Source organism: Leucopleurus acutus (genome assembly GCF_964270905.1).
Source record: "Leucopleurus acutus genome assembly, chromosome: 6".
NCBI classification, from domain to species: Eukaryota; Metazoa; Chordata; class Mammalia; order Artiodactyla; family Delphinidae; genus Leucopleurus; species Leucopleurus acutus.
In genome coordinates, this window is record NC_139149.1 from 111,911,159 (window position 1) to 111,935,333 (window position 24,175).

Consider the following 24,175-nt stretch of genomic DNA (forward strand, 5'->3'; position numbering starts at 1 on the left):
TCTTTACATTCTGGGCAGGCCAGTCTTCAGATACAGTGCTTTCTGGGGTATGACCAGGAGGAGGAAGTTCTTTTCAGCCCCCTGAAGGGGACCCAGGTGGCCCAGCACGGAGTCCACTGTCATGCACGGTCACCAAGTTACCTCCAGCCCTTGCCACCCTTTTTGGCCAAATGCTTGTTTTTCATTTTTATTTCCTTGTAGCTCTGGAGGATCCTCTGCGTCTGAGTGAGCCCTGTCACCCAGGGCCTCCCTGTTCCATTCCCATCGCCCTGTCCCTGCCTCAGGGGTGGAGTCCACATGTGGGACACAGCTGGGCCTTAGCCTCAGGCAGCCTGGGAGGAGAACCTTAAGAATCAAGGTTTCCCCCCACTACCCTTTTATTTTTTTTTTTCTAAGACAAATTTCTAGTGCTCTGGAGTTATAAAAAGCTCCCATGTGTCATTTTCTGACAGTTGGACAGCTGCAGAACGTCACTCGGCAAGCCCTCCCACCCCACCTGGGGCTCGGTGTTTGATTGACGGGTTTGCCAAAAACAGTTGCAGGTTATCACAAATCTGTTATAAGGAGGTTTGTCAACTTGTAAGAAAAATACAACACAAAACACTCTTTTCCAAATACCCGCTCCTAACGTCTCAGGGACAGAGGTGTTGCCAAACTCCGTGGGAGGCACGTGAGGGTCGGTAAACAGGGGCTTGGAGTGCAATAAAGAGGTATGAACCCCGTGTGGGAGGAGGACAGGCCACCCAGCATCAGTCAGCTTACCTGTGAGGTGAGCTCCACCTGCCCCGGAGGGCGGCTCTGGCCCCATCTCAGGACGTGACTGCAGGGGGCTCATCTCCTCTTCCCGCGCCCTCCTTCAAGCCCCATGGCATCCTGCCCCATCCTGCAGAGGGAGAGAGTGTTCCAGTTGGGAGCCCATGCCTACAGGATCCCCGCTCTGCTCTACCTGCCTCAGCAGAAGACCCTGCTGGCCTTTGCAGAAGAGCGGACACGCAAGAAGGATGAGCACGCGAAGCTAACTGCCCTGCGCAAGGGAAGCCACAACTCGCCCACCCGCCGGGTCCGGGTAAGGCAGGAAGTGGCTGTGGTTGCTCTGCTGGGAATACGGAGACCAGCTCATCCCTAGATGGCTGAGGTCTGGGGGACAGAGGGACCCAGGGAACCATCAAGGATGGGACAGAGAAGGTATCCCCAAGTGATCGCCCGGATCTCACATGGGTTCTCCCTGAACAAGTCCGGTTCGCCTGGCTGCATCTGTTTTATTACAAGTCAGTCAGGGAAACTGATTTTTGAAAGGTTTCCCTACGTCCTTGAGAACCTGAGGGAGGACTAGTTCAGCATCACATAACTGGGAGGGAGTTGATCCTTTGAGTAAAGTTAACCTGGGGTGGGTTGTTGGGGTGATGGCTTGCGTCCTGAAGTTCCAGCATGTAGATCGAGTAATTCTGATGAACACCCAAGGCTGGCTTTTCACATATGAAGGGTTTAATATCATTATTATCTTTACTTTGTGGTCATTATGTCCTTGTAGTTGTTTAGAGCATGGGTTTGAAGCAGATGGACCCGGGTTCAAAGTCCTGGTTCTACCGCTTACCAGAAGTACGGCCTTGGGCAGCTCATCTACCTTATCTAAGCCTCTCACTCTATAGATGTAAGATGGAGATCGTAATACCTGTCCCCCAGGAGCTAGAGGTTAGGGTTAGATGAGACTATGGACATTGGACTCTTGGCACGGTGTCTGTCCTGAGAAACACTCACTGGGGGATAGCTATTAATGAATAGGGATAGACAGCAGAGCTGCAGCATCTATGACATATGCCCGGAGACTATGGAAGCTCATTGTGAGTCCTAGCATCATGGTGCTGCCCCCTCCTAGGCTACATTAATAGAGGATGGTGTATAGAAGGTGAGAGGCAATTGTCATATTCTATCACACACAGGCAGAATATTGTAGTTATTACCAGGGCTTTACTTTTCAAGAATGGGAAGCTGGACTGAGCTGGTAAGTTGAAGGAGCTGGGATGGAGCTGCGAACGGCTGGTGCCTGAATCCTCCTTGTACTTGAGATCTAGTACATCATAGGCGCCCTGGATGTATGTTGGTGGGATTGGGTAGGGTTGGGCTGTCTCGGAGGGAGTGAAGCGGAGCCCTGGGTCCCGCTCTGGGAGGTGTTGTGAGGGTGAATGAGCGCTGGACCAAGGGCTCTCCTCCATGACCCTTGATCCTAACCCCATGAGACACACCGCCCCCCAGAGTGCAGCCTCTGTCACTGTCACTGGCCGTTTCCAAGCTGTGCTTCTCCTTCTCTCCTCACTTGCAGTGGCATGCACAGGAGGCAGTGGCCCAAGCCCAGATGGAGGGCCACCGCGCCATGAACCCAAGCCCCCTGTACGACGAGAAAACAGGGACCATTTTCCTCTTCTTCATTGCCGTCCTTGGGCAGATGTCCGAGCACCACCAGCTCCAAACCAGGGTCAACGTGACACGGCTGTGCCAGGTCACCAGCACCGACCACAGGAGGTCCTGGAGCCCCGTCAGGGACATCACGGACTCTGTCATTGGCCCGGCCCACAAGGACGGGGCCACTTTTGCGGTGGGCCCGGGACACTGTCTGCAGCTGCACAACCCGACACAGAGCCTGATGCTGCCAGCCTACGCTTACGGCACCCGTCCCTCCCTGCAGGCGCCCACCCCTTCCGCCTTCTGCCTGGTCAGCCACAACCACGGGAACACGTGGGCGAGAGGGAAATTCGTGGCCCGGGACACCCTGGAGTGGCCCAAGTTGGGGATGCAAAACAGAGGGCTGTGTACCTGAACGCGAGAAGCCCCCTCCGAGCCAGGGTCCAGGTCCAGAGCGCCAACGACGGGCTCGATTTCGGGGAGACCCAGCCGGTGCAGAAGCTCGTGGAGCCTCCCCACGGCTGCCAAGGGAGCATCATTGGCTTCCCCAGCCCCCATGCGGGATCAGAATCCCCAGACTGGTGACTGCTCTACACGCATCCGACTGACCCACGGGGGAGAGCCAACCTGGGCGTGTACCGCAATTGACAGCCCCCTGCACCCTAGGCCTGGTCGGAGCCCCCCCTGCAGACCCCGGGCAGCTGCGCTTACTCAGACCTCCAGAGAATGGGCGCCGGCCCCAATGGGTCACCCCAGTTTGGGTGTCTGTACGAATCGGATGATTACGAGGAGATCGCCTTCGTCATGTTCACCCTGAAACAGGCCTTCCCAGCTGAATTTTTGCTGCAGTGAGCCCGCTGTGTACTGCCCAAGAGGGCTCTCCCCACTGAGAGGCTGGCCGTTTCCTTCCTCCCAGTGCCCTCTGGACCTGGGAGGCTGCCTCTCTGTTCCCTTTGTCGAAGGTGTGCAAGTGCGAGTCTGTCTCTGGGCTCCTTTCCGCCTGCGCTGTCTCAGCCTTCCCAGAGAATTCTATTTGCAGCCCAGAAACTGAAGGAACCTGGCCTCCTGGAGCCCCTTGGTTCAGCCTGCCTGCTCCCCCCAGCCCAGGTTTTCTGCAGGTCTTGATAAGTTAACTAGTCCAGCCCGTTTCCTCTTAGCAAATGCTCATCAGGTTCCTGGGCAAAGGCTGGGACAAAGCTGTAAATTAGCAAAGACATGTGTGTACGTTTGTGTGTGTGTGCGTATGTTTGTGTGCGTGTGTGTATGTTTGTGTGCGTGTGCGTATGTCTGTGTGCATGTTCGTATGTTTGTGTGCGTGTGCGTATGTTCGTGTGCGTGTGTGTCTGTCTGTCCATGTCTCTGTACGTGTCCTCAATGCTTTAGAGCAGGTAGCATGGGCAACAGCACTGCAGGGGGGTAAGGCAGAGTCTAGGAAAAGTAAGCTGGCTTAGGTTGTTGTGTTAGTTTCCCCGGGCTGCTGTAACAAAGTACCACCCATTTAGTGGCTTAAAACAACAGAAGTTTACTCTCTCACAGTTCTGGAGGCTAGAAGTCCAAAATCAAGGTGTTCAAAGGACTGTGCTCCCTCCCAAGGCTCTAGGGGAGAGTGCTTCCCGGCCTCTTCCAGATTCTGGTGGCCCCAGACCTCCCTCGGCTCTGGTGGCTGCATCACTCTCATGTCTGCCTCCGTCTTCTCACGGCTTTCTCTTCCTCCCTCCCTGCTTTCTCTTCTGTAGCTTTTAAGGACACTTGTCATTGGATTTAGTGCCCACCTGGATAATCCAGGGTGATCTAGGATAATCCTTCACTTAATTACATCAGCAAGGACTCTTTTCCAAATTATGTCACATTCACAGGCTCTGGGGTTAGGACATGGATATATCTTTGGGGGCCACCACTCTACCCACTACAGTCATCATAAGTTATTCTTCTATAGGTGATGTGGCTAAAGGTAGGAACGAAATTCCAATGAATCAGGTAATTCAGAAGAATGGAGAGGGAGGGAGGGGGTGGGCTGTTGGATGTGTGCTTGTGGCGCAGAGCTGCTCTGGGGCACCCAGCCTTTGGGGGTGACATGTATGTCACCATGTGGAGGCTAAGAGGGGAGGGGGTTCTGGGTTGTATAGTCCTTGGCGTGGAGCAAGAGCGGGAGAAGGCTACTTCCAGGTTGTCCTGAGGTGACAACCTGAGACAGGGCCCCTCCTGTGTGGAGGAGGCTGACTCTTGTCTGACCTCCGGGGTCTTCAGGGGCCTTTGTTGCTTGTCCTCGTGGTAGAGTGGACTTGCGCTCCGCCCCCATCAGAGCTCTTTTATTGATGAGAGCAGTCTAACGGTTTGATGACGGGGGATCAGTGACAGCGGCTGTGGGTTCTTACGGCTGAGCCGTGTCTCCGTGAGGCCAGGCAGTGGTTAGCTGGATTGTTCGCAGTGTGGGGAGCTGGAGATGTGGCTTTAGTTCTGGGTGTGGCGCCTGCACTGGCCTCCTAGTGCTGCTTCATTGTGTAGGATTTTAAGAAATCCAGCTGTAAGGATGAGGAATTAGGGCCTGGTCATTGCTGGGATGGAAAGTTAGGCCCCTCTGTTTGGGGGATGCCCTCCTGGTGGCTTCCAAACCCTACAAAGGGAGCTGTTAAGTGGGGGGCTGAGGCCAAATTAGGAGAGTGAGGAGAGGGCTTGCAAACCAGGGGCAGGGCACCCTCAAGAAGTTTGGGGGGGTTGGGCAGCCCTGTAGTGTAGTATCCCAACTGGGACACTTTTGAGAGTGAAAGGATGATGCTATTAATAGTTATACCAAGACAATGGGCATTAACCAGGACTGTACCAGGCACACCAGAGGTTTAAGAGGGAAAGACCCACTAAAAATTGTGCCAGGGTTGACCTCTGTTGATTATCCTGGAAGAGCCAATCATCTGTTAAGGTCTTGAGATGAAGCAGGAATCAGATAAGGCATCTGGCTACTGCCAAGCGAAGCAACACTCTCTTAAACTCTCTCCTTTCACAGAGGTCAGTGGGTCTCAAACCCAACTGCTTATTAGAATTCCCTGGGGAGGGACTTCCCTGGTGGTCCGGTGGGAAAGAATCCTCCTTCCAATGCAGGGGACGCGTGTTCGATCCCTGGTCAGGGAACTAAGATCCCACATGCTGGGGGGCAACTAAGCCTGCGCGCCAGAACTATTGAGCTCGTGCGCCTCAACAAGAGAGCCCGCATGCCGCAACTACTGAGCCCATGCACTCAGGGACCCATGTGCCACAACTAGAGAGAGAAACACCTGCAGGCCACAACTAGAGAAGCCCACGTGCCTCAGTGAAAGATCCCGTGTGCCACAACTAAGACCCGACGCACACAAAAACAACAAAAAAAAGGAAAATAAATAAAATATTTTTAAAAAAGAACAGAAATCAGTGATGTTGAAATTTTTTTAAAAAATTCCCTGGGGAGCTCTTAAATTATGCTGATGCCCAAACATAGGTATTTTTTCAAAAGCTCCTCAAGTTATTCCAATGAACATAAAGATCAAGAAGCATTGGCACATGCGGAGCAGCTAAGCCTGTGCACCACAACTACTGAGCCTGCACTCTAGAGCCCGTAGGCCACAACTACTGAGCCTGCGTGCCTCAACTACTGAAGCCCGCATGCCTAGAGTCCGTGCTCCACACCAAGAGAAGCCACTGCAATGAGAAGCCCATGCACCACAATGAAGAGTAGCCCCCGCTCACTGCAACTATAGAAAGCACACATGCAGCAATGAAGACCCAATGCGGCCCCAAATAAATAAATAAAATAAATAAATTTATTTTTTAAAAAAGCACTGGCACAAATAATCTCTAAAGCTCCTTCTAGTTCTAAATGTACATGAATGCCAAAGTCTTCTGATTTGAATGAAAAAACAAAAAAAGCAACAGTTAATTAGGTTAAAGCTGAGCTGACCTACTCATCAGAAGACACTATCAAGAGAGTGAAAAGAAAAGAGACTTTGCAGATGGGATTAACTTGGGGATCTTGAGGTGGGGAGACCATCCTGAGTGAGCCGGGTGGGACATAGACGTGATCACACGTCCATAGCACAGGGAGGCAGGGGGAGAGTTGACTACAGACAGTGAGGACGTGACACTGAAACAAAGCGCTACACTGCTGGCTTTGAAGATGGAAGAAGCCACAAGCCAAGGAACACAGCAATGCAGCTCTGGGGGCTGGAAAAGCAAGGAAGGACTCTGGAGGGGACGTGGCCCTGCTCATAACTTGACGTTAGCCCAGGGAAACTGATTTTAGACTTGTGGCCTTCAGAACTAGAGGAGAATGAGTGTGGTTTTAAGCCACAAAGTGGGGGGCGGGTTTTGTTACAGTGACAAAAAAAAAAACCCAATACAACCCTGCTCTTCTTGCCTCAGCAACTGAGAAGGGGGTGCTTCTGTGCTCAGCTCTGAGAGACAATGCATCCCAGGACACCTCAAGGTTGCAGTGGCCAAAAAACATACAGCAAAAGAGAAGCTAGAAAAGGGATCATTTCTGTCATGTCTTCATTTAATTCCTCTCTTTGGTCAATCCTGACATCTGATGGCTCAAGGGAAGAGACAGAGGAGTTTTGACATCTATCATCCCTGTTGTCACAGCCTTTCCTGAGATTGCAGAATCCCCCATCCATCCCAGGATCTTCATGATCTGGCAAGGACTCCATCCTCCAAACCCCCAAGAGAGGGTAGATAGACTATGTCACCATGGCAACCTTCCACTCCGGCCAGGCAGCCCACAGCAACCTGGGTCATGTCCCAAGAGTTACTCTCTGTGGGCAGGAGGGTAGCGCCCAGGCCTTCATGGCCTCTTGAAATCAAGGCCAAGCTCACCAGAAGCCTAAGAATCCTCTGCCTGAACTAGCAGCCATCCTCCAACAACCAGCCCCACGTGAAGGATCCATGGAGTCCGACTGCATCCTGGGCCATCTCTGCAGCCTCTGCCTCTCTAACAGGGGCAGGATTCCTGAGGACCAGGGACCTCCTCAAAGGGGGAGGAGGCCATCAGATACCTTGCCGTCCAGAGACCAGAGCTCAGAAACACGATCAGCGCCAAGGAGTCAGAGCTCTTGTCACTATTAAGAACCCCCAGGACAGGGTCATCATTTCCATCACGTCCCCATTTATTTGCCTCTTTGTACTGTCCAGACGCCTGAAGGCTCACGGGAAATGACAGTGGAGAATTGAGAGCTACATGCTACGGCCTCTCCTATGGCCACACACATTGCTGAGACTTTGCAGAACCCGTCCGCTAAGGACCCAGGGTCAGAGCAGGGTCAGCGACATGGCCAAGGCCACCTTTCCCATACCACCCGCTCCAGGTGCCAAGAGTTCAGTTTGCTTCCCTGGGATGGCTAAGGCCACCGATACACAATGGGGTATTGTGTCAGCCATGGGCCAGATGTTGTTCTGGGAGCTGGGGATTCAATGGTGACAAGACAGAGTCACTGTCCCCAAGAAACTTGGATGTCGTGGGATAAAGTGGATGACAGACACATAAGCAACTTAAAGGGAAATGCAACTCTGTACAGGTTAGTGATACAGAGAATGTAAACGTGGTCAGGAATGACAGGAGGTGACACTTGAGGGGAAGCCCAGGAGAAACAACAACACACTGCAAGGAGCCACAGCTGTGGACCCAGGACCTCACCAGCGTCCAGCTGGCTGCCAGCCCCCGGGAACTTAGTCTCTGGCCTTTCCCTGGGGTTGCCTTTGGGGTCCACTTCATGGGTTTCCTGCTGCCCCACAGAGCAGAGGCTCCCACAGCATGGGCCCCAGAGCAGTAACATCACCTGTGGAGTTGTGAGAAATGCAAACTCTTAGGTCCTACTGAATCCGCCAGACCTTCTGAATCTGAAACCCTGGGGGCAGGGCCCAGCAAGCTGGGTTTTAACAAGCCCTCTGATGATTCCAATGCGTGCAAAAGTTTGAGAACTTGGAGGAACCCTGGTATAGAGCCCAGACTGCTCAGTACTTTATTTAAGATGCAGGAAGCTCCTCTCAGCTCTGCAAGACCTTCTTTGCTACCCTGGTGGTCTCACTGACACAGGTGGCGCTGGTGGGATTTAAGGCCTGGACCCCAGATGACGGTGGTGAAGTGAGAGGTTGGCAAAGTTCCTCGTTGCCCAGGCTTTCTCTCTGCCTGCAGAGGAGAAGGTACGGCTGGGCACACCTGTCTAACTTGGTCAAAACAATGAGAAGAGGATGTTCTTTGGGCCTGGAATAAAGTCCATGGGGTCTCAGTGAACCTTCTCTTGGCGCCAGTGGGTTGCAGCCCACTCGTTTTCTGCTGATCTCTTACAGCTGTGCCCTCCCCTGTTAGCCGTGGTCCACCCCTGACCCTGGCTCAACAAACCCCCTTCCGTAGCTTAAATATACGTTTCTAATTAGTATAACCTAACAGAAAGCTGCCAGTGAATTTTTACAAGATTCTAAAGTCACAAAGCTGCACAGAGTTTCTGCAGCCTTTGTGTGCACGGGCCCTCCATCCGGAGGCCGCCGCCCTCCGCTCTTGGCAAGTCCAACACCTGCTTTTGTCCTTTTTACAACTGTACGTGCCAAGTGCAGGAAGATCATAGGACAGGTCAACCACTGGACAGCCTGTCTCATGACAGCGGACACTGTCTGAAATTTGTCAAGACCCAAAGTGAAAAAGCCATAAGAGTTGTCTTTGGTGCGGTCCATCACAGTCACGGCAGAGTCTGCCTCTCCCCCAAGAGTTTTAATCATGCCAAAGCCACACACACATGCACACACACATGTGCACACACACGTGCACTCATATGCAGACACTGACTCAGAGTTTCTCTCCTATCCTCTCCTCCCCCAGGGACCAGCTCTTCATGTTGACTTCCTCAAGACCACACAGCCGCTTAGAAGCCAGGCCAGCAGAGCAACTGGGTTTTCTGAGCCCAGACCAATGTTCCCACATCTGTTCTGAATTGTCTCCTTCATCTCTTCCTAAACATCCAAGAAGTTCAAAGGGGTTTGTGCGTGCGGGTTCTGGGGCGTGGAGTTCTGTTTGGCCTGTCTCCGGAGCCTGTGTCCTCAGCACCTGGGCACCATGCCGCCTTCCCCGGCATTCCCTCATCGTCTCACCAGAGCAGGCGGGAGGTGGAGCTGGGATGCAGCCCCGGTCTGCGGACTTGCCAGCCTGAGAAAGCAGCCATTCGTGCAGAGCCAGGAGGAGCTGGAGAGCTCAGCGCTCAAAGGTCCCTGGGCTGCATCGTGAGAATTCAGTGCTTGGGGCCACACTGCCACCTGTGTCTCATCCCCACCGGGAGAAGAAGAAAGGAAGGAATCCAGCATTTAAATGTGATACTTAAATCACGCTGCTCCAAGAAGAGGTGAGAAAGCTGACTGTACTTTTGGCAAGGTGTTATTTTTCAAATTCCATTTTTGGACTGTTTTTAGGGGAGGGTTTCAAAGTAATAGATGTCAAACATTTGGAAGTACAAAGAAGCAAGAAAAAAACCACCCATAATCCCACTAACCAGAAGCACGTTTTCTTCTGGTCTTTTATCTGTGAACTTTTCTTTTTTTCCCCAAACTGAGATTTATGCTGAAAAATCAGTCATGCTTTTTATCCCCACTTGACGTTATACCATACTCATTTCCTCCATATCATTTTCTCTCAAAAGATAATACATCAGAGAGACAGACCACAAATTATTTAACCATTCCTTGAATATAAGAAATTGAAGTTACATTTTTCCTGTTTTAAATACACTGAGATGAATACCTTTGTGAGTACACCTTAGTCCTTATCTGTGGTTATTTCTGTAAACTGAATCCCCTGAAAGGAATTACGGAGTCAAAGATGAATAGTTGAATCCTCTTGAAACGTGTAGTTTGTCAATGGAAGGCACAACTCCCCGCTATGAGCTTAAAATGCCTTGAAATGGCTTTCTTCTTTTATACGTTTACACAGCTGAGCTCCCAGAAAAAATGATTAAGTCATGCATTTGTTCTTTAATTCATAAATCACGGTCCTTGTTTTCTCCCTGGTGTGGTTTATAATCTGGTTCAAGACCAGAGGTAGACACACATACAGAAAGTTCTAGAATCGCAGAGTTCAGAAGGGCCTTGAATATTACCTGTTCGAACTTTGTTCATCTGACGAGATCAGAACAGAGGCCTGAGGAGGCGGGTGACTGGCTCAGATTCACACACTCCTCGCCTGGACTGTATCAGGCCCCTGTGGGTATCCCCACCATGACCCCTGTCTTGGACTAGAAGTTCAAGGGTCCCAGCAAAAGAAGGTGGCAACCTGACCACTGTCACCTCCTTTCCTTTTCCCTCACTCCTTAAGGGCCATTGGTTGAGCCATCAAGCCCTCCCTTCTGCCCAAGGAAGCTCTGGGTCGGAGGGCGCTCAGCTAGCCTTTGTCACCTGAATCACATTCCTCCCACGTGAGAAGCATCTTTCTTCTTTCTAGATCTTTCAGTGACATTCTGAGTGTGGTTTTGTAACGTCAGGGCCACTGGTTTTCAGTGAGAACCTAACTTTCAATGTGCTAAATATATGTTTTTCTTCTTTAATCCAACAAGAAAGCGTGTATTACGTACTCACTGTGTGTCAGGCACAGAGCTGAGGGTATAAAACAAAAGTGAATGTCTGTTGAGGCCTGACTGTGCAGCAGGCCTTATTCCAAGCCCTTTGCAGGCATTCCCTCATTTAATCCTGTGAGGCAGGTCACTGTTATCACCCCCATTTGACAGAGGAAGAAACTGAGGCAGAGAGGAATTAAGCCACTTAACTGTGATTGTACAAGCTGGTAAGTGGCCTAGCCAGGAGGTCAGGTTCCTGAGTCTGTCGTTTTCCTGCCTGGCTGGGAAGGAGTTAGACTGTGGATGTGTCACAGCAATGGGCAAGTCCCAACGTAGGGTGTAAACTCCAAGATGGCAGAGGGTTTGTGCCCTGGGGTCTGGGGCAGTGTCTGGGCACATGGCAGGCTCTCAGTCAATATCTGTTAAGTGGATGAGTGAAGGAATGAATGGACACACCAGAGGTCCCGATGTGGTCACAGCAGAGCTGGAGTGAGTGCAGGAGAAGATGAAAAAGACCAGGAAAGGTGGGTGAGCCGGAGACCTTGAAGGACTTGGTGTGACCAGCCAGGGAGCTTGCATTTCATCCAACATTAGAGGAAACGTACCTCCAGGGGGATTTCACCTGGAGGAATGGCAGACTCAGATGTGCATTTTAGAGAGAGAGCCCTGGTAGAAAGGCAGAGGACAGAACGACAGGTATGGGTGGGTGGGAAGGAACCTGAGGGAGGACGGGCTGGTGAAGGCTCTCTTAAAAAGTCCGGGGAGGGCTTCCCTGGTGGCGCAGTGGTTGAGCGTCTGCCTGCCAATGCAGGGGACACGGGTTCGTGCCCCGGTCCGGGAAGATCCCACATGCTGTGGAGCGGCTGGGCCCGTGAGCCACAACTACTGAGCCTGCGCGTCTGGAGCTTGTGCTCCGCAACAAGAGAGGCCGCGGCAGTGAGAGGCCCGCGCACCGCGATGAAGAGTGGCCCCCGCTCGCCGCAACTATAGAAAGCCCACGCACAGAAAAGAAGACCCAGCACAGCCAAAAATAAATAAATAAATGAAATTTAAAAAAAAAAAAAAAAAAAGTCCGGGGAACAAATCGTGCAAGAGTGGAATGAAACCAGCACAGGCGGGGCTGCATCGAAGGGAGTGGATTCCAGAGGGTTCTATGGCTCAGTGATCCATCAGATGTGGGTGGGGATGAAGATGCCACTTGGATTCTGGCTTGGGAGACTGGGCGGTTTGGTGACAGTAATCTACATAGATAAGCGATGCATGTGGAAGAACAGGTTTTTGGTGTAAAGATGGAAAATCCAGATGAGGTGGGGCTTACGTGTCCATTGGATATGCACGGAGGCAGCAGGAAGTGTGGACGGGAGCTCAGGAAGGAGGTCAGGGTGGGAAATGCAGTTTTGGAAGCCGTAAGTGGGGAAAATGTCCTAAGAGCGTGGGATAGACACAGAGAAGTTCGAGAACACAAGCCGGGGAAATGCCAGTATATTAGAGCGTGGGAATGAGACGGGATGGTCAGAGAGGAAGATGGAAAACTGGACAAGCAACAGGAAGAATTGTAGGGAGGCGGGAGAGGCCTGCAGGGTCACATGCCGTGGCGAGAACTTGGAGAAGGAAGTCCTTGAAGATCCGGATGAGAAGGTTTCAATGGGAGGTGATGACAATGTGGCAGTGAGTGAGGACAGTTTATTCCCAAAAGTCATCAGTTAAGGCAAAGAGACAGCGTGATACGCAGGCAAGGAGGAGGCGGGCGGGTGCCTGGTTCTCAGTCTTAGCTGCCCGTGGGAGTAGGGGATGTCTGCACCCCAGCACAGAGATTTCTATTTAATTGGCCTGGGGTGGGCCAATTTCAAATACACAGTCAAGGCTGAGAACCGTTGGCAGGGAAGACTGTGGTTTTTTTAAGATGGAAGAATGTTAAGCTTGCTTATAGAGGCAAGGGGAGGAATGAGACAAGGGGAGAGAAGAAAATCCAGGAGGGTCAGGGTGGCTTTGGAAGCTGTCCCAGCGGGTGACAAGGGAGAAGTACAGGAGGATATTGGGGCTAGAGGCAGACATGGATACATTCGAAGGTGTCCTGGGAGACCCATCTACTGTTTGGGGTCAGAAAAACGAGGGTTTTTTAATGAGCTGCTCTGAAGAGTGTGGAGAGGTGAGGTAGGAAAGCAAGGTCAACTGGAAAAATGCAGCCTTTGGGAGGGCAGCCAACAGAAAAGGCAGAAGCCATGTCTGGAAGGCCCTGGCTGCCATGCTGGGTGGGAGGTGTGGGTTGGTCCTGGAGGGGGGAATTCTCTGCTGAGGGTTGACAGACCCATCAAGAGGGAGTCTGGCTGGAGGTTTTCAGGGAGGTGTGGCAGGAGGAGAGAGGTCATGGGGAGACTGAAAGCCCCGAGGAGAGGAGTCTAGGATGTGATAGAGGCTAACTGTGTGGACATGGGGAGGGTAAAAGGCGGGGTCGGGGCAAGGACTGGGGCTTATGAGAGATGGAAGGGAAGGAGATCTTGGTCTGAAGGGTGGAGCTAGGTCCAGAGGTCAAGGTTCAGGTTACGTACATTTCAAGCTCTGCAGCTATAATGTGCAGATGTGGGAGTAGTTGCCCATCCATACACGGAGTAAGGAGGACTCTTGCCAGGTCCCCAGGAGCGGGATGGGGAATAAGGAGAGAAGGAGGTAGTGGCCAGATGAGAGAGTCTTTGAAAGAAAAGGATTTTGGACTTTGTCCTGCAGGCAGTAAGAGCTGTTCAAAGATTCTCAGTAGGGGAGTGGTGAGACCAAAGCGAGGTTTCAGGAAGAGGCACCTGGAAATCCTTTGCAAACCAGGACTTGGAACTGTAGATCTGGGACATAAATAGGTCTCAGTTACAATGAGAACGAGTACCTTCCGGTGGGAAGGGATTTGCAGTTGGATGGTTTGATGACCAGCCAAGGCCCCCTCTACCACACCTCTACCAGGTGGTCAGCAGGTGGCATGTGAGTTCACAAAAAAAGCCTAGTGGATTGGGTGAGACTACTCCACCAGGTTCTATCCTACCAGGAACCTGTTCTGATTCTACAGTCCACACACGTCTCCAAGGACCCTTAAAATGGTCATCTGAAACTTTATGCGGGGGACCATCACCCCAGTCCTGGAACCCAGCTACTCCTGCATCTGTGCTTCTTCCAACAGTGGTCTGGGTAACTGTTGCGATGAGGGCCCAGGGGGCTTCCAGAGAGGATGCTGGGGAGGATTTAGGTGAATGGAGCAAAGGCTCTGTCCTAAGACTTTCAGAGTCCAGCACAGAATTCTGGGCTCACCTAAACCGAAGTGTGGAGCATGCACAGTGGTTATGAGATGAAGCAAACATGAGATAGCATCTCCGATCTGCCACTAACTTGCAGATGGATTACTTCACCTCTCTTGTTCTCAGTTTCTCTATGAGTAAAACAGCGATAATGATAGCACCTCCCTTATGGGGTATCACAAGGAATGAATGAGGCAGTTCATGCGGAGAGCTTAGCACAGTGTCTTACACGTGGTCGCTGGTAGAAAGACATTCACTGACTACTGTTATAATTCAGCAAATATTTAGTGGGTACTGCTATGGGCTGAATTGTTTCCCCTCCAAATTCATATGTTGAAACCCTGACCCCAATGTGACTGCATTTCAAAATGGGGGTTTTAGGAGGTGATTAAGATTAAATGAGTTTGCAATTCCACCCCTGGGTATATATCCAAAAACCCCCACTAATTCGAAAAGATACATGCACCCCAATGTTCATAGTAGCATTATTTACAATTACCAAGATATGGAAGCAGCCTAAGTGTCCACCAACAGATGAATGGATAAAGAAGATGTAGTATATATGTATACAATGGAATACTACTCAACCATAAAAAAAGAATGAAATTTTGCTTTTTGCAAAAATATGGATAGATTTGGAGGGTATTATGCTTAGTGAAATAAGTCAGACAGAGAAAGACAAATACCGTATGATATCGCCTATATGTGGAATCTAATAAATCCAACAAACTAGTGAATAAAACAAAAAAGAAGCAGACTCACAGATATAGAGAACAAGCTAGTGGTTACCAGTGGGGAGAGGGAAGGGGGAAGGGGCAAGATAGGGGTAGAGGATTAAAAGGTATAAACTACTGTGTATAAAATAAATAAGCTACAATGATATATTGTACAGCACAGGAAATAGAGCCAATATTTTATAATAACTATAAATGGAGTATAACCTTTAAAAATTGTGAGTCACTATGTTGTAACACCTGAAACTTACATAACATTGTACATCAAGTATACCTCAATTAACAAAAAAAAGATTAAATGAGTTCATAAGGATGGGGTCGGTTCTAATCCTGTTGGCTTGTTGGCCTTATAAGAGGAAGAGAGATACTGCTCTCTGTCTCTGTCTTCTCTCCATATACAGGTACCGAAGAAAAGCCATGTGAGGATACAGAGAGAAGGCAGCCAACCTGGGCTTCCTGAGCTTGGGCTTCCAGCCTCCAGAGCTGTGAGAAAATAAATGTCTAGTGTTGAAGCCCCGCAGTCTGTGCTATTTTGTTATGGCAGCTCATTCTGAGTAAGACATCTACTACCTGGCAGTGTGGGCCGGATGCGGCAGCCCTGAGGGATGAATAAGACAAATGTGGATTCTTGAGGAGGTGATAATTAAGGAGGGGATAAGAGAGGTACCTGCAAACAATGCAAGTGTGATGGGAACTGCTCTGCCCAAGAGCAGGCAAAGTTGTGCAGGTTCCGGGCTTGGGATCCAACGGGAGGGATGCTATGCAGCAGGAGTGTCAGAAAAAGCCCGTGCTTCCGGCAGCCTGGAAGTCTGGAGCAGTCAGGGAAGGGGGTGCAGTGTGGGGTGGCGGAAGGGGGAGCGGGGCGGACGGGTGGTTCAGAGATGACTTTCATGCAGTTTTAGGAGCTGATCGATGGGCAAGGATATAGTCAGGAACACCCAGGGTTTCCTGAGACCAGGGACAGCCACGCAGGGGGAGGAAGCTCACATGAGGACACGGGGCAGAAGATCCTGATGGGAATAAAGCTGGAACCAACAGGGTGGTTTTGGTTTTAGTTTGGGTGCATCAGCTAAGAGAACTGCTGGCTATCGAAGCAGAGAGGAAGAGGAACAGAACAGGAAGCTGGGAAGGAGCTGACACGTAATCACCACGGAAAGCAAGTGGCCGTGGGCAGAACACGTTCAGGAAACACGGTAACAGTCCCTGCCGAGGGAGGGTTGTCATGATTCAGGCTCGGGAAGTGCCTGGGGCCAGAACAGAGGTTGAGGTGGCACAGGGGCCTGGGTGGCGCTGGTGCCCCAGGACGTGTCAGTGGCAGCTGGGTGGCCGGGGCAGGTGTACCTGAGTCTGAGGGCTGGAGTTGCTGTCTCCAGTGGTTGGCAAATGTGACCCCGGGGACAGAGAGCCTGGGGGCGGGGTGGCAGTTGCTCTGGCACCTCCGTTACTTTGGTTACTGGCTGTCTGGCTTTACACACGAGGTGTAGGCTTGGTACAAGGAAGGGGCAAAGCTGATGGGGCCTCTGAGGCCCGTAAAGGAAGATACAAATAGAGTCAGTATTGCTAAGAGAGCTGTCTAAAATGGAGCCGGAGAGTTCCCTGGTGGCCTAGTGGTTAGGATTCCAGGCTTTCACTGCCGTGGCCTGGGTTCAGTCCCTGGTTGGGGAATTGAGATCCTGCAAGCGGTGTGGCCAAAAAAGAAAAATAAAATAAAATAAATAAATAAAATGGAGTTCAGAACTCTAACGGAAAACTGATGAATTCATAAAAGTGCTAACAAAAGATCAAGATGAAAAAAAATTAATCACATGGGACTGAGTGAACTGATGAGGAGGATTATAATTTTTGTGACTTTCTGTTTGAATAAAAAAAGAAAATCCCACAAGGACTCAGAGGCAAAAAACATGCAAATCAATTTTCACTGCAAAGTAAAGGAGCTGTTACAGTGGAGGATTGCTGGACTGAATGTCAACATTATGACATAGTATATGAGTGTGTTTCGTGTTTGGTAATTGCAATCATTGTTGCTTTTGTTGTGGTCACCCATTTACAATGCTTGGTGTCAGTTTATTTATCTCTTATAAAAATAAAATACAGTGTGTGTGTGTGGAAAAAAAAAAAAAAAATGGAGCCAGGAGGCCATTATGGAGGTATGATTTAGGCACGTCTCAGCCTGGATGGAATCTGACCTTTTGACCTGATGAAGTCACCCAGAACACCTGCCAGAAACTCAAGATACTTACCAGACGCTTACCCTAAAGTTGCTCTTAATTTTAGGGTATGTATCTTGCAGATACCTGACTGCACAGAGCCCAAAGATGAATGACCAGTGTGCAGGTTGTCACATGGTTTGTGACAGCAAATATTGTTAATAATCTAAGTGTCCGTCAACAGGTGACTGGTACAATGCACTGTGCTGGCTATAGGAATCGTATGCTGGCTTTAAACAGGATGTGGTAGATACAAAAAAAGCTCCATGAAATGTTCATGAAGCATTAAGTGAAAAAAGCAAGGTGTACAACAGGGTAAAAAGAAAAGAGGTCTTGCAAAAATATGCTTGCATATGTGTAGAAAGTTTTGCAAGAATTCACAAGATGCTGTCCCTCGGGCAATGGGCAGGGGGAGGGGGCTCTGGGCTGGCAGGAAAACTTATTTTGCATTGTGCTGGTTGACCTTTCACTCTGTTCATGTGTTACTTTTCAATTAAGGAAAAGAAGTCAGTCTCTTCCTCAGGAATCCCAAGGGAGGTGTGTTGGGGGAGGTGCCACCAGGAATGCGACCAGCCGCCCACAGAAAGCCAAGCTGCCCCACGGAATTTCACACACACCGTCGGGAACCAGAGTTGTCTTTTTATTTAATTTTTATTATCATAAAAGTAATATGCGGTCCTAAAGGATAAAGTAGAAGGAAGATATGACACCTCATTCTGTATTCTTCATATTCGGTGATTTCCCAAGATAAAGCTTTTTCCATAGCTGGAATCAATACCTCCAATCAGTTTCCTGAGTTTTTTTTTTTTTCTTTTTCTTCTTTTACTTACCATTGTATTACGAATATTTTCTGGTGTCCTTAACAATCCTGGCAAAAGACCCAAGTTGTTTTTGTGGCTGTGACTGTCCATCACCCCATTCTTCCCAATGTTAAGTCTCATTCTCCTAGTTGCAGTTCAGGCCCATTGGGTTTTCTGGCATCTTCAGTGGAAGGGGAGGGCGGCTCATTGCCAGGTCTTTGGTACTCAAGGGACGTCCTGGAGCAGAGCTCATGGACTCCGTGGGCCCCTGGACCCCTTGAAAAATTGCTTCCATCCCTGCTGGCATGGTTACTATGGGAACACGTGAGTTGGGGCTCTCAGAAAGTGACAGCCCAAGCAGCAGCTCACACATGAACTCATGGGTAGAGGGCAGAGTTTGAGGCTCCCCCTGGTGACGGGGAATCACAAGACTTGACCCATTTAGGTTATTTTTAGTCTCCGGTAAAAAGCACTTTTATAGAATCCTGTCCTCCTTCAAACCAGGCGCCACTGATGTCACCTACCAATTGGAGCCCACCGAGGCTCTGCCCACCACCCCCCAGGCCCCTCAGAGACCTGCCGGGTTGACATCACCCACCTCACCAGCCGCATTACCTAACTCCACAGGCACCCTTCAGATGCTAGATATTTGTGGCAGAGTGAGATTCAGGCCCTGGCCTTTCTCCCATGAGTGTAACTCAGGGCCTGATTTACACTCTGAAACAGAGGTGTCAGAGATGTGGGGAAAAGAGGGTGGACAGTGCTGTGAATTGAGGTGTCACCTTCCTACTCTTCAGGAGGCCTGAGGCTTAAGGGCCTGTGAGAAGACCAGCCAAGCATTCGGAGGACTGTTGAACTAAATGTGAACGAAACCGGTGTCTGCAGGGGTCCGGGGAGAGGATCTGGAAAGGTCATCTCAAAGATGCCAGTAGCAGAAGTGGAAGACAAAGGTAGGAGGGGGGAGCCGGGCGTCCTGACAGACTCCAGAGCCACTGGGGAGGGAGGCTAGGAGAGAGAGGGCTGAAGGGTGAGCAATCCTTCCTTCCCAGCAGAGGGTCAGGGGGGATGACCCCTCAATAACAATAGTCCTTGGCCTTTGATTTGGGAGGGGCCAATGGGGGGAGGTCAGTTCTCAAACAGAGGAGGGTGTCACTCCTTCCAGGTGGGGGTCTGACCCACTTGCCCTGGGCCGCTGGTACTGGGAGGGATGGTGCCTGATCACCGGAGGCTCAGGCCTCCTGGTCCTACCGGGTGCTCTGTGAGTGGCCACTCCATCCCCTTCTCCAGCCCAAGATGCCATTTTTTTCAGGTCTGGGGTGAGGGAAGTTCACTCCTGATTGCACCGGCCAAGTGAGCAGCTTTCAAACTTCATAGTTAAGTATTCCCTTCTGTATTAGGGCTCTCCAGAGGAGCAACGCCAGTGGAATGAGGAGATATAACGAGATTTATTTTAAGGAATTGGCTCACATCTTTGCGGAGGCCAGGCAAGTCCAGCATCTGCAGGGTGAGCCTGCAGCCTGGGGACCAGAGCTGAGCTGAGGCTGCAGTTTGAGTCTGAAGGCAGTCAGTCTGCTGACTGAATTCCCTCTCCTTTGGGGAACCTCTGCCTTTTTCTATTGGGGCCTTCGATGGATTGCATGAGGCCCACCCACGATATGGAGGGTCACCTGCTTTACTCAGGGTCTACTGAGTTCAATGCTAATCGCACTGATGAATATCTTCACTGAGACATCTAGAACACTGTTTGACCACATATCTGGGCACTGTGGCCCAGCCACGTTGACACATAAAACTGACTATCACCCCTCCCTTTGATTTTAGTGAGTAGCTACTTTCACTCGCTGACTTCTTTCCCATAGGAATCAAGGGCTGACACCTACTTGGCCCAGGCTGGTGGGGACTCGGGTGCCCTGGGGTACAGTAAAGAGCTTCGATGAACACAGGAGGGAAAGGGAAGCATGGTGATTAATAGAAATATTGTCGCACAATATTTGTGTGAAGTGACCCTGCATCTCTTCTTCATCCCTACTGCTGGGACTCCATGGTCCCTCTTCTTGTCTGACCCCTTCTCAGACTTTGAAACCCACTCTGCTTCCTGTCCAGGGTGGAAGGACACCTGACAAGCAGCTTGGTGGTGCAATGGGATCATTGCACCTCTCTGGGTCCTGTCCCTGTCACCTGCCTCCACCTGAGTTTTCAGAAGCAGAATCCTTCCTATGTCTTGGCACCTGCCATGTAAGTTCATTTCTTCAACACTGAGGGGTTTTTATTTTTTTGCGGTACACGGGCCTCTCACTGCTGTGGCCTCTCCCGTTGCGGAGCACAGGCTCCGGACACGCAGGCTCAGCGGCCGTGGCTCACGGGCCCAGCCGCTCCGCGGCATGTGGGATCTTCCCGGACTGGGGCACGGACCCGTGTCCCCTGCATCGGCAGGCAGACTCTCAACCACTGCGCCACCAGGGAAGCCCAACACTGAGGTTTTGTCTGTCCTTCCCAGAGCTTCTAGAGGTGCTCTATTCAGACCCTCTGCCCATTTTTAAATTGGGTTGTTTGGTTTTTTGACATTGAGTTGTATGAATTTTTGTATATTTTGGATATTAACCCCTTGTAGGGTATATTGTGTGCACATATCTTCTCCCACTCAGTAGGTGGCCTTTTCGTGTTGTTGATAGTTTCCTTCCCTGTGCAAAAGCTTCTTAGTTTGATGTAGTCTCATTTGTTTGTTTTTGTTTACCTTGCCTGAGGAGACGGCACCAAAACAAATATTACTAATACCGATGTTAGAGAGCATACTGCTTACGTTTTCTTCTAGAAGTTTCATGGTTTCAGGTCTTACATTTAAGTCTTCAATCCATTTTGAATTTATTTTTGTGTGTGGTGTGAGAGAGTAGTCCAGTTTGAGCCTCTTGCATGTAGCTGTCCAGTTTGCCCAAAACCATTTACTGAAGAGGCTATCTTTTCCCCATTGTATATTCTTGCCTCCTCTGTCATAGATTAATTGCCCATGTACGTGTGGGTTCATTTCTGGGCCCTCTATTCTGTTCCATTAATCTACGTGTCTGTTTTGTGTCAGTACCATACTGTTATTATTACTGCAACTTTGTAGTATAGTTTGAAATCAGGGAGCATCATATCTCTAGTTTTGTTTTTCTTTTTCAAGATTGTTTTGGCTATTTGAGATCTTCTATGTTTCCATACAAATTATAGAATTATTTGTTCTAGTTCTGTGAAAAATGCCATTGGTATTTTGATAGAGATTGCATTGAGTCTGTAGATTGCCTTGGGTAGTATGGTCATTTTAACAATATTAATTCTTCCAATCTATATACACGATGTATCTTGCCATCTTGTTTGTGACATCTTCAAGTTCTTTCATCAGTGTCTTTTTTTTCCAAGTACAGATCTTTTACCTCCTTAGTTAGATTTATTCATAGGTATTTTATTCTTTTTGATGTGATTGTAAATGGGATTGCTTTCTTAATTTCTCTTTCTGATAGCTTGCTGATAGTGTATAGAAATGCAAAAGAGTTCTGAATATTAATTTTGTATCCTGCAACTTTACTGAATTCGTTGATGAGTTCTGGTAGTTTTTTGGTGGTGTCTTTAGGATTTCCTATGTACAGTATCATGTCCTCTGCAAACAATGACAGTTTTACTTCTTCCTTTACACTTTAGATTCCTTTTCTTTCTTTTTCTCTTCTGATTCCTGTAGCTAAGAATTCCAATACTATGTTGAATAAAAGTGGCAAGAGTTGGCATTCTTGTCTTGTTTCTGATCTTAGAGGAAATGCTTTCAGCTTTTCACCATTGAATATGATGTTTGCTGTGGGCTTGTCATATATGGCCTTTATTATGTTGAGGTGTGTCCCTTATATACCCACTTTGTTGAGAGTTTTAATCATAAATGGATGTTGAATTTTGTCCAAAGCTTTTTCTGCATCTATTGAGATGATCATATGATTTTTATTCCTCACTTTGTTAATGCTTACATTAACAATGTATCACACCGATTGATTTGCAGGTATTGTACTATCCTTGCATCACTGGGATAAATCTCACTTGATCATGGTATGTGATCCTTTTATTGTATTGTTGAATTCAGCTTGCTAATATTTTGTGGAGGATTTTTGCATCTATGTTCATGAGTAATATTTGTCTGTAAGTTTCTTTTTAGTAATATCTTTGTCTGATTTTGGTGTCAGGGTGATGAAGATTTCATAGAATGAGTTCAGAAGCATTCCTTCCTCTGCAATTTCTTGGAATAGTTTGAGAAGGATAGGTAAGTATTTTCTAAATTTTTGGCAGAATTCAGCTGTGAAGCCAACTGGTCCTGGACTTCTGGGTTTGGGGAGTTTGGTTTTTTTTTTTTTTTACTAGTAATTGGTCTGTTCATGTTTTCTATTTCTTCCTGGTTCAGTCTTTGGAGATTGTACATTTCTAGAAATTTGTCCATTTCTCCTATGTTGCCCATTTTATTGGTGTATAATTGTTCATAGTAATCTCATGATCCTTTGTATTTCTGTGGTGTCCACTGTAACTTCTCCTTTTCATTTCTGATTTTATTTATGTGGGCCCTCTCTTTTTTTTCCTCAATGAGTGGCTATAGGTATATCAATTTTGTTTATCTTTTTGAAGAACCAGCTCTTAGTTTCATTGAACTTTCCTATTTTATTTTTTTAGTCTCTATTTCATTTATTTCTGCTCTGATTTTTATGATTTCTTTCCTTCTCCTAACTTTGGGTTCTATTTATTGTTCTTTTCCTAGTTCCTCTAGGTGTAAGGGTAGGTTGTTTATTTGAGCTTTTTCTTTTGTCTTGTGTCTTTTAACACTCCTACTAGCTTTATAAGTGGTTGACCTACTGGCTTTACTGCATGTTTGTCTTTACCGACGAGATTTCCCCTTTCACAATTATTCATATTTCTAGTTGTGGCCTTTTCTTCCTGCTTAGAAAAGTCCCCTTAACATTTCTTGTAAAACTAGTTTAGTGGTGCTGGGCTCTTCTAGCTTCTGCTTGTCAAAACTCTTGCTCTCCCCTTCTAATTTGAAAGATAATCTTGGGTAGAGTATTCTTGGTTGTAAGTTTTTTGTTTCATCACTTTGAATACATTGTTCCACTCGCTTCTGGCCTACAAAGTTTCTGCTGAAAAGTCAGCTGATTGTCTTATGGGAGTTCCCTGGTATGTAACTAGTTGCTTTTCTCTTGCTGCTTTTAAGATTCTCTCTTTATCTTTAATTTTTGCCATTTTAATTATCATGTATCTTAGCATGGACCTCTTTGGGTCCATCTTACTAGGGACTCTCTGTGCTTCCTGAACCTGGGTGTCTGTTTCCTTCCCCAGGTTAGGGCTGTTTTCAGTTGTTATTTCTTCAGATATGTCCTTTCTCTCTCTCTTCTCCTTCTGGGACCCCTATAGTGTAAATGTTAGTATGCTTGATATAGTCCTAGAGGTCTCTTAAACTATCCTCATTTTTAAAAATTCTTTTTCTTTCTTCTGTTCAGCTTGGGCCATTTCCACTACTCTGTCTTCCAGATCACTGATCTGTTCTTATGTATAATTTACTCTACTGCTGATTCCTTTTAGTGTGTTTTATTTCAATTATTGTATTCTTCAGTTCTTTTGGGTTCTTTTTTATACTTTGTAACTCTTTATTGAAATTCTGTGTTCATCCTTTCTTCTCCTGAGTTTGGTAAGTATCTTTATGATTGTTACCTCAAACCCATTATGGGGTAGATTGTTGATCTCCACTTCGTTTAGTTCTTTTTCTAAGGTTATGTGTTGTTCCTTCATTTGGCACATATTCCTCTGTTGCTTCATTTTTTCCCCAATATTCTGTGTTTATTTCTGTGTGTTAGGTAGGTCGGTTACATTTCCAAATCTTGGAAAGTGGCCTTATGTAGGAGATGTCCTATAGGGCCCAGCAGTAAGCTCCCTTTTGGTCACCAGAGCTGCATGCTCTAGGAGTGCCCCCTGTATGGGCTGCATGTGCCCTTCTGTTGTGGTGAGGCTAACTATTGTGGGCACGCTGGTGGGTGGGGCTGGCCCCTGGCCCAGTTGCCTGCAAGACCATGCCTTATGTGATGGCTGTGGGCCCCCTGGAGGACAGGGTAGGCTTCTTGCATGGTTGGCTGTGTAGCCCAGAGGGGTGTGGATCTGCTGCTGGCCCAGTCGTGGGTCTCTGCATGACTGTCTGTCTGC

General features: G+C 48.6%; 1 protein-coding gene across 1 annotated transcript; it reads left to right on the plus strand.

The window, feature by feature from the left end:
• Positions 1–865: 865 nt before the first annotated feature.
• NEU2 (neuraminidase 2) lies at positions 866–3,252 on the plus strand (the record flags this gene model as incomplete). The annotated part of the gene is given in 6 exon segments (XM_082841114.1): positions 866–1,066; positions 2,321–2,773; positions 2,776–2,982; positions 2,986–3,045; positions 3,049–3,063; positions 3,067–3,252. Coding segments are annotated over 6 exon segments (1,122 nt in total).
• Between the last annotated feature and the right edge of the window lie 20,923 nt (positions 3,253–24,175).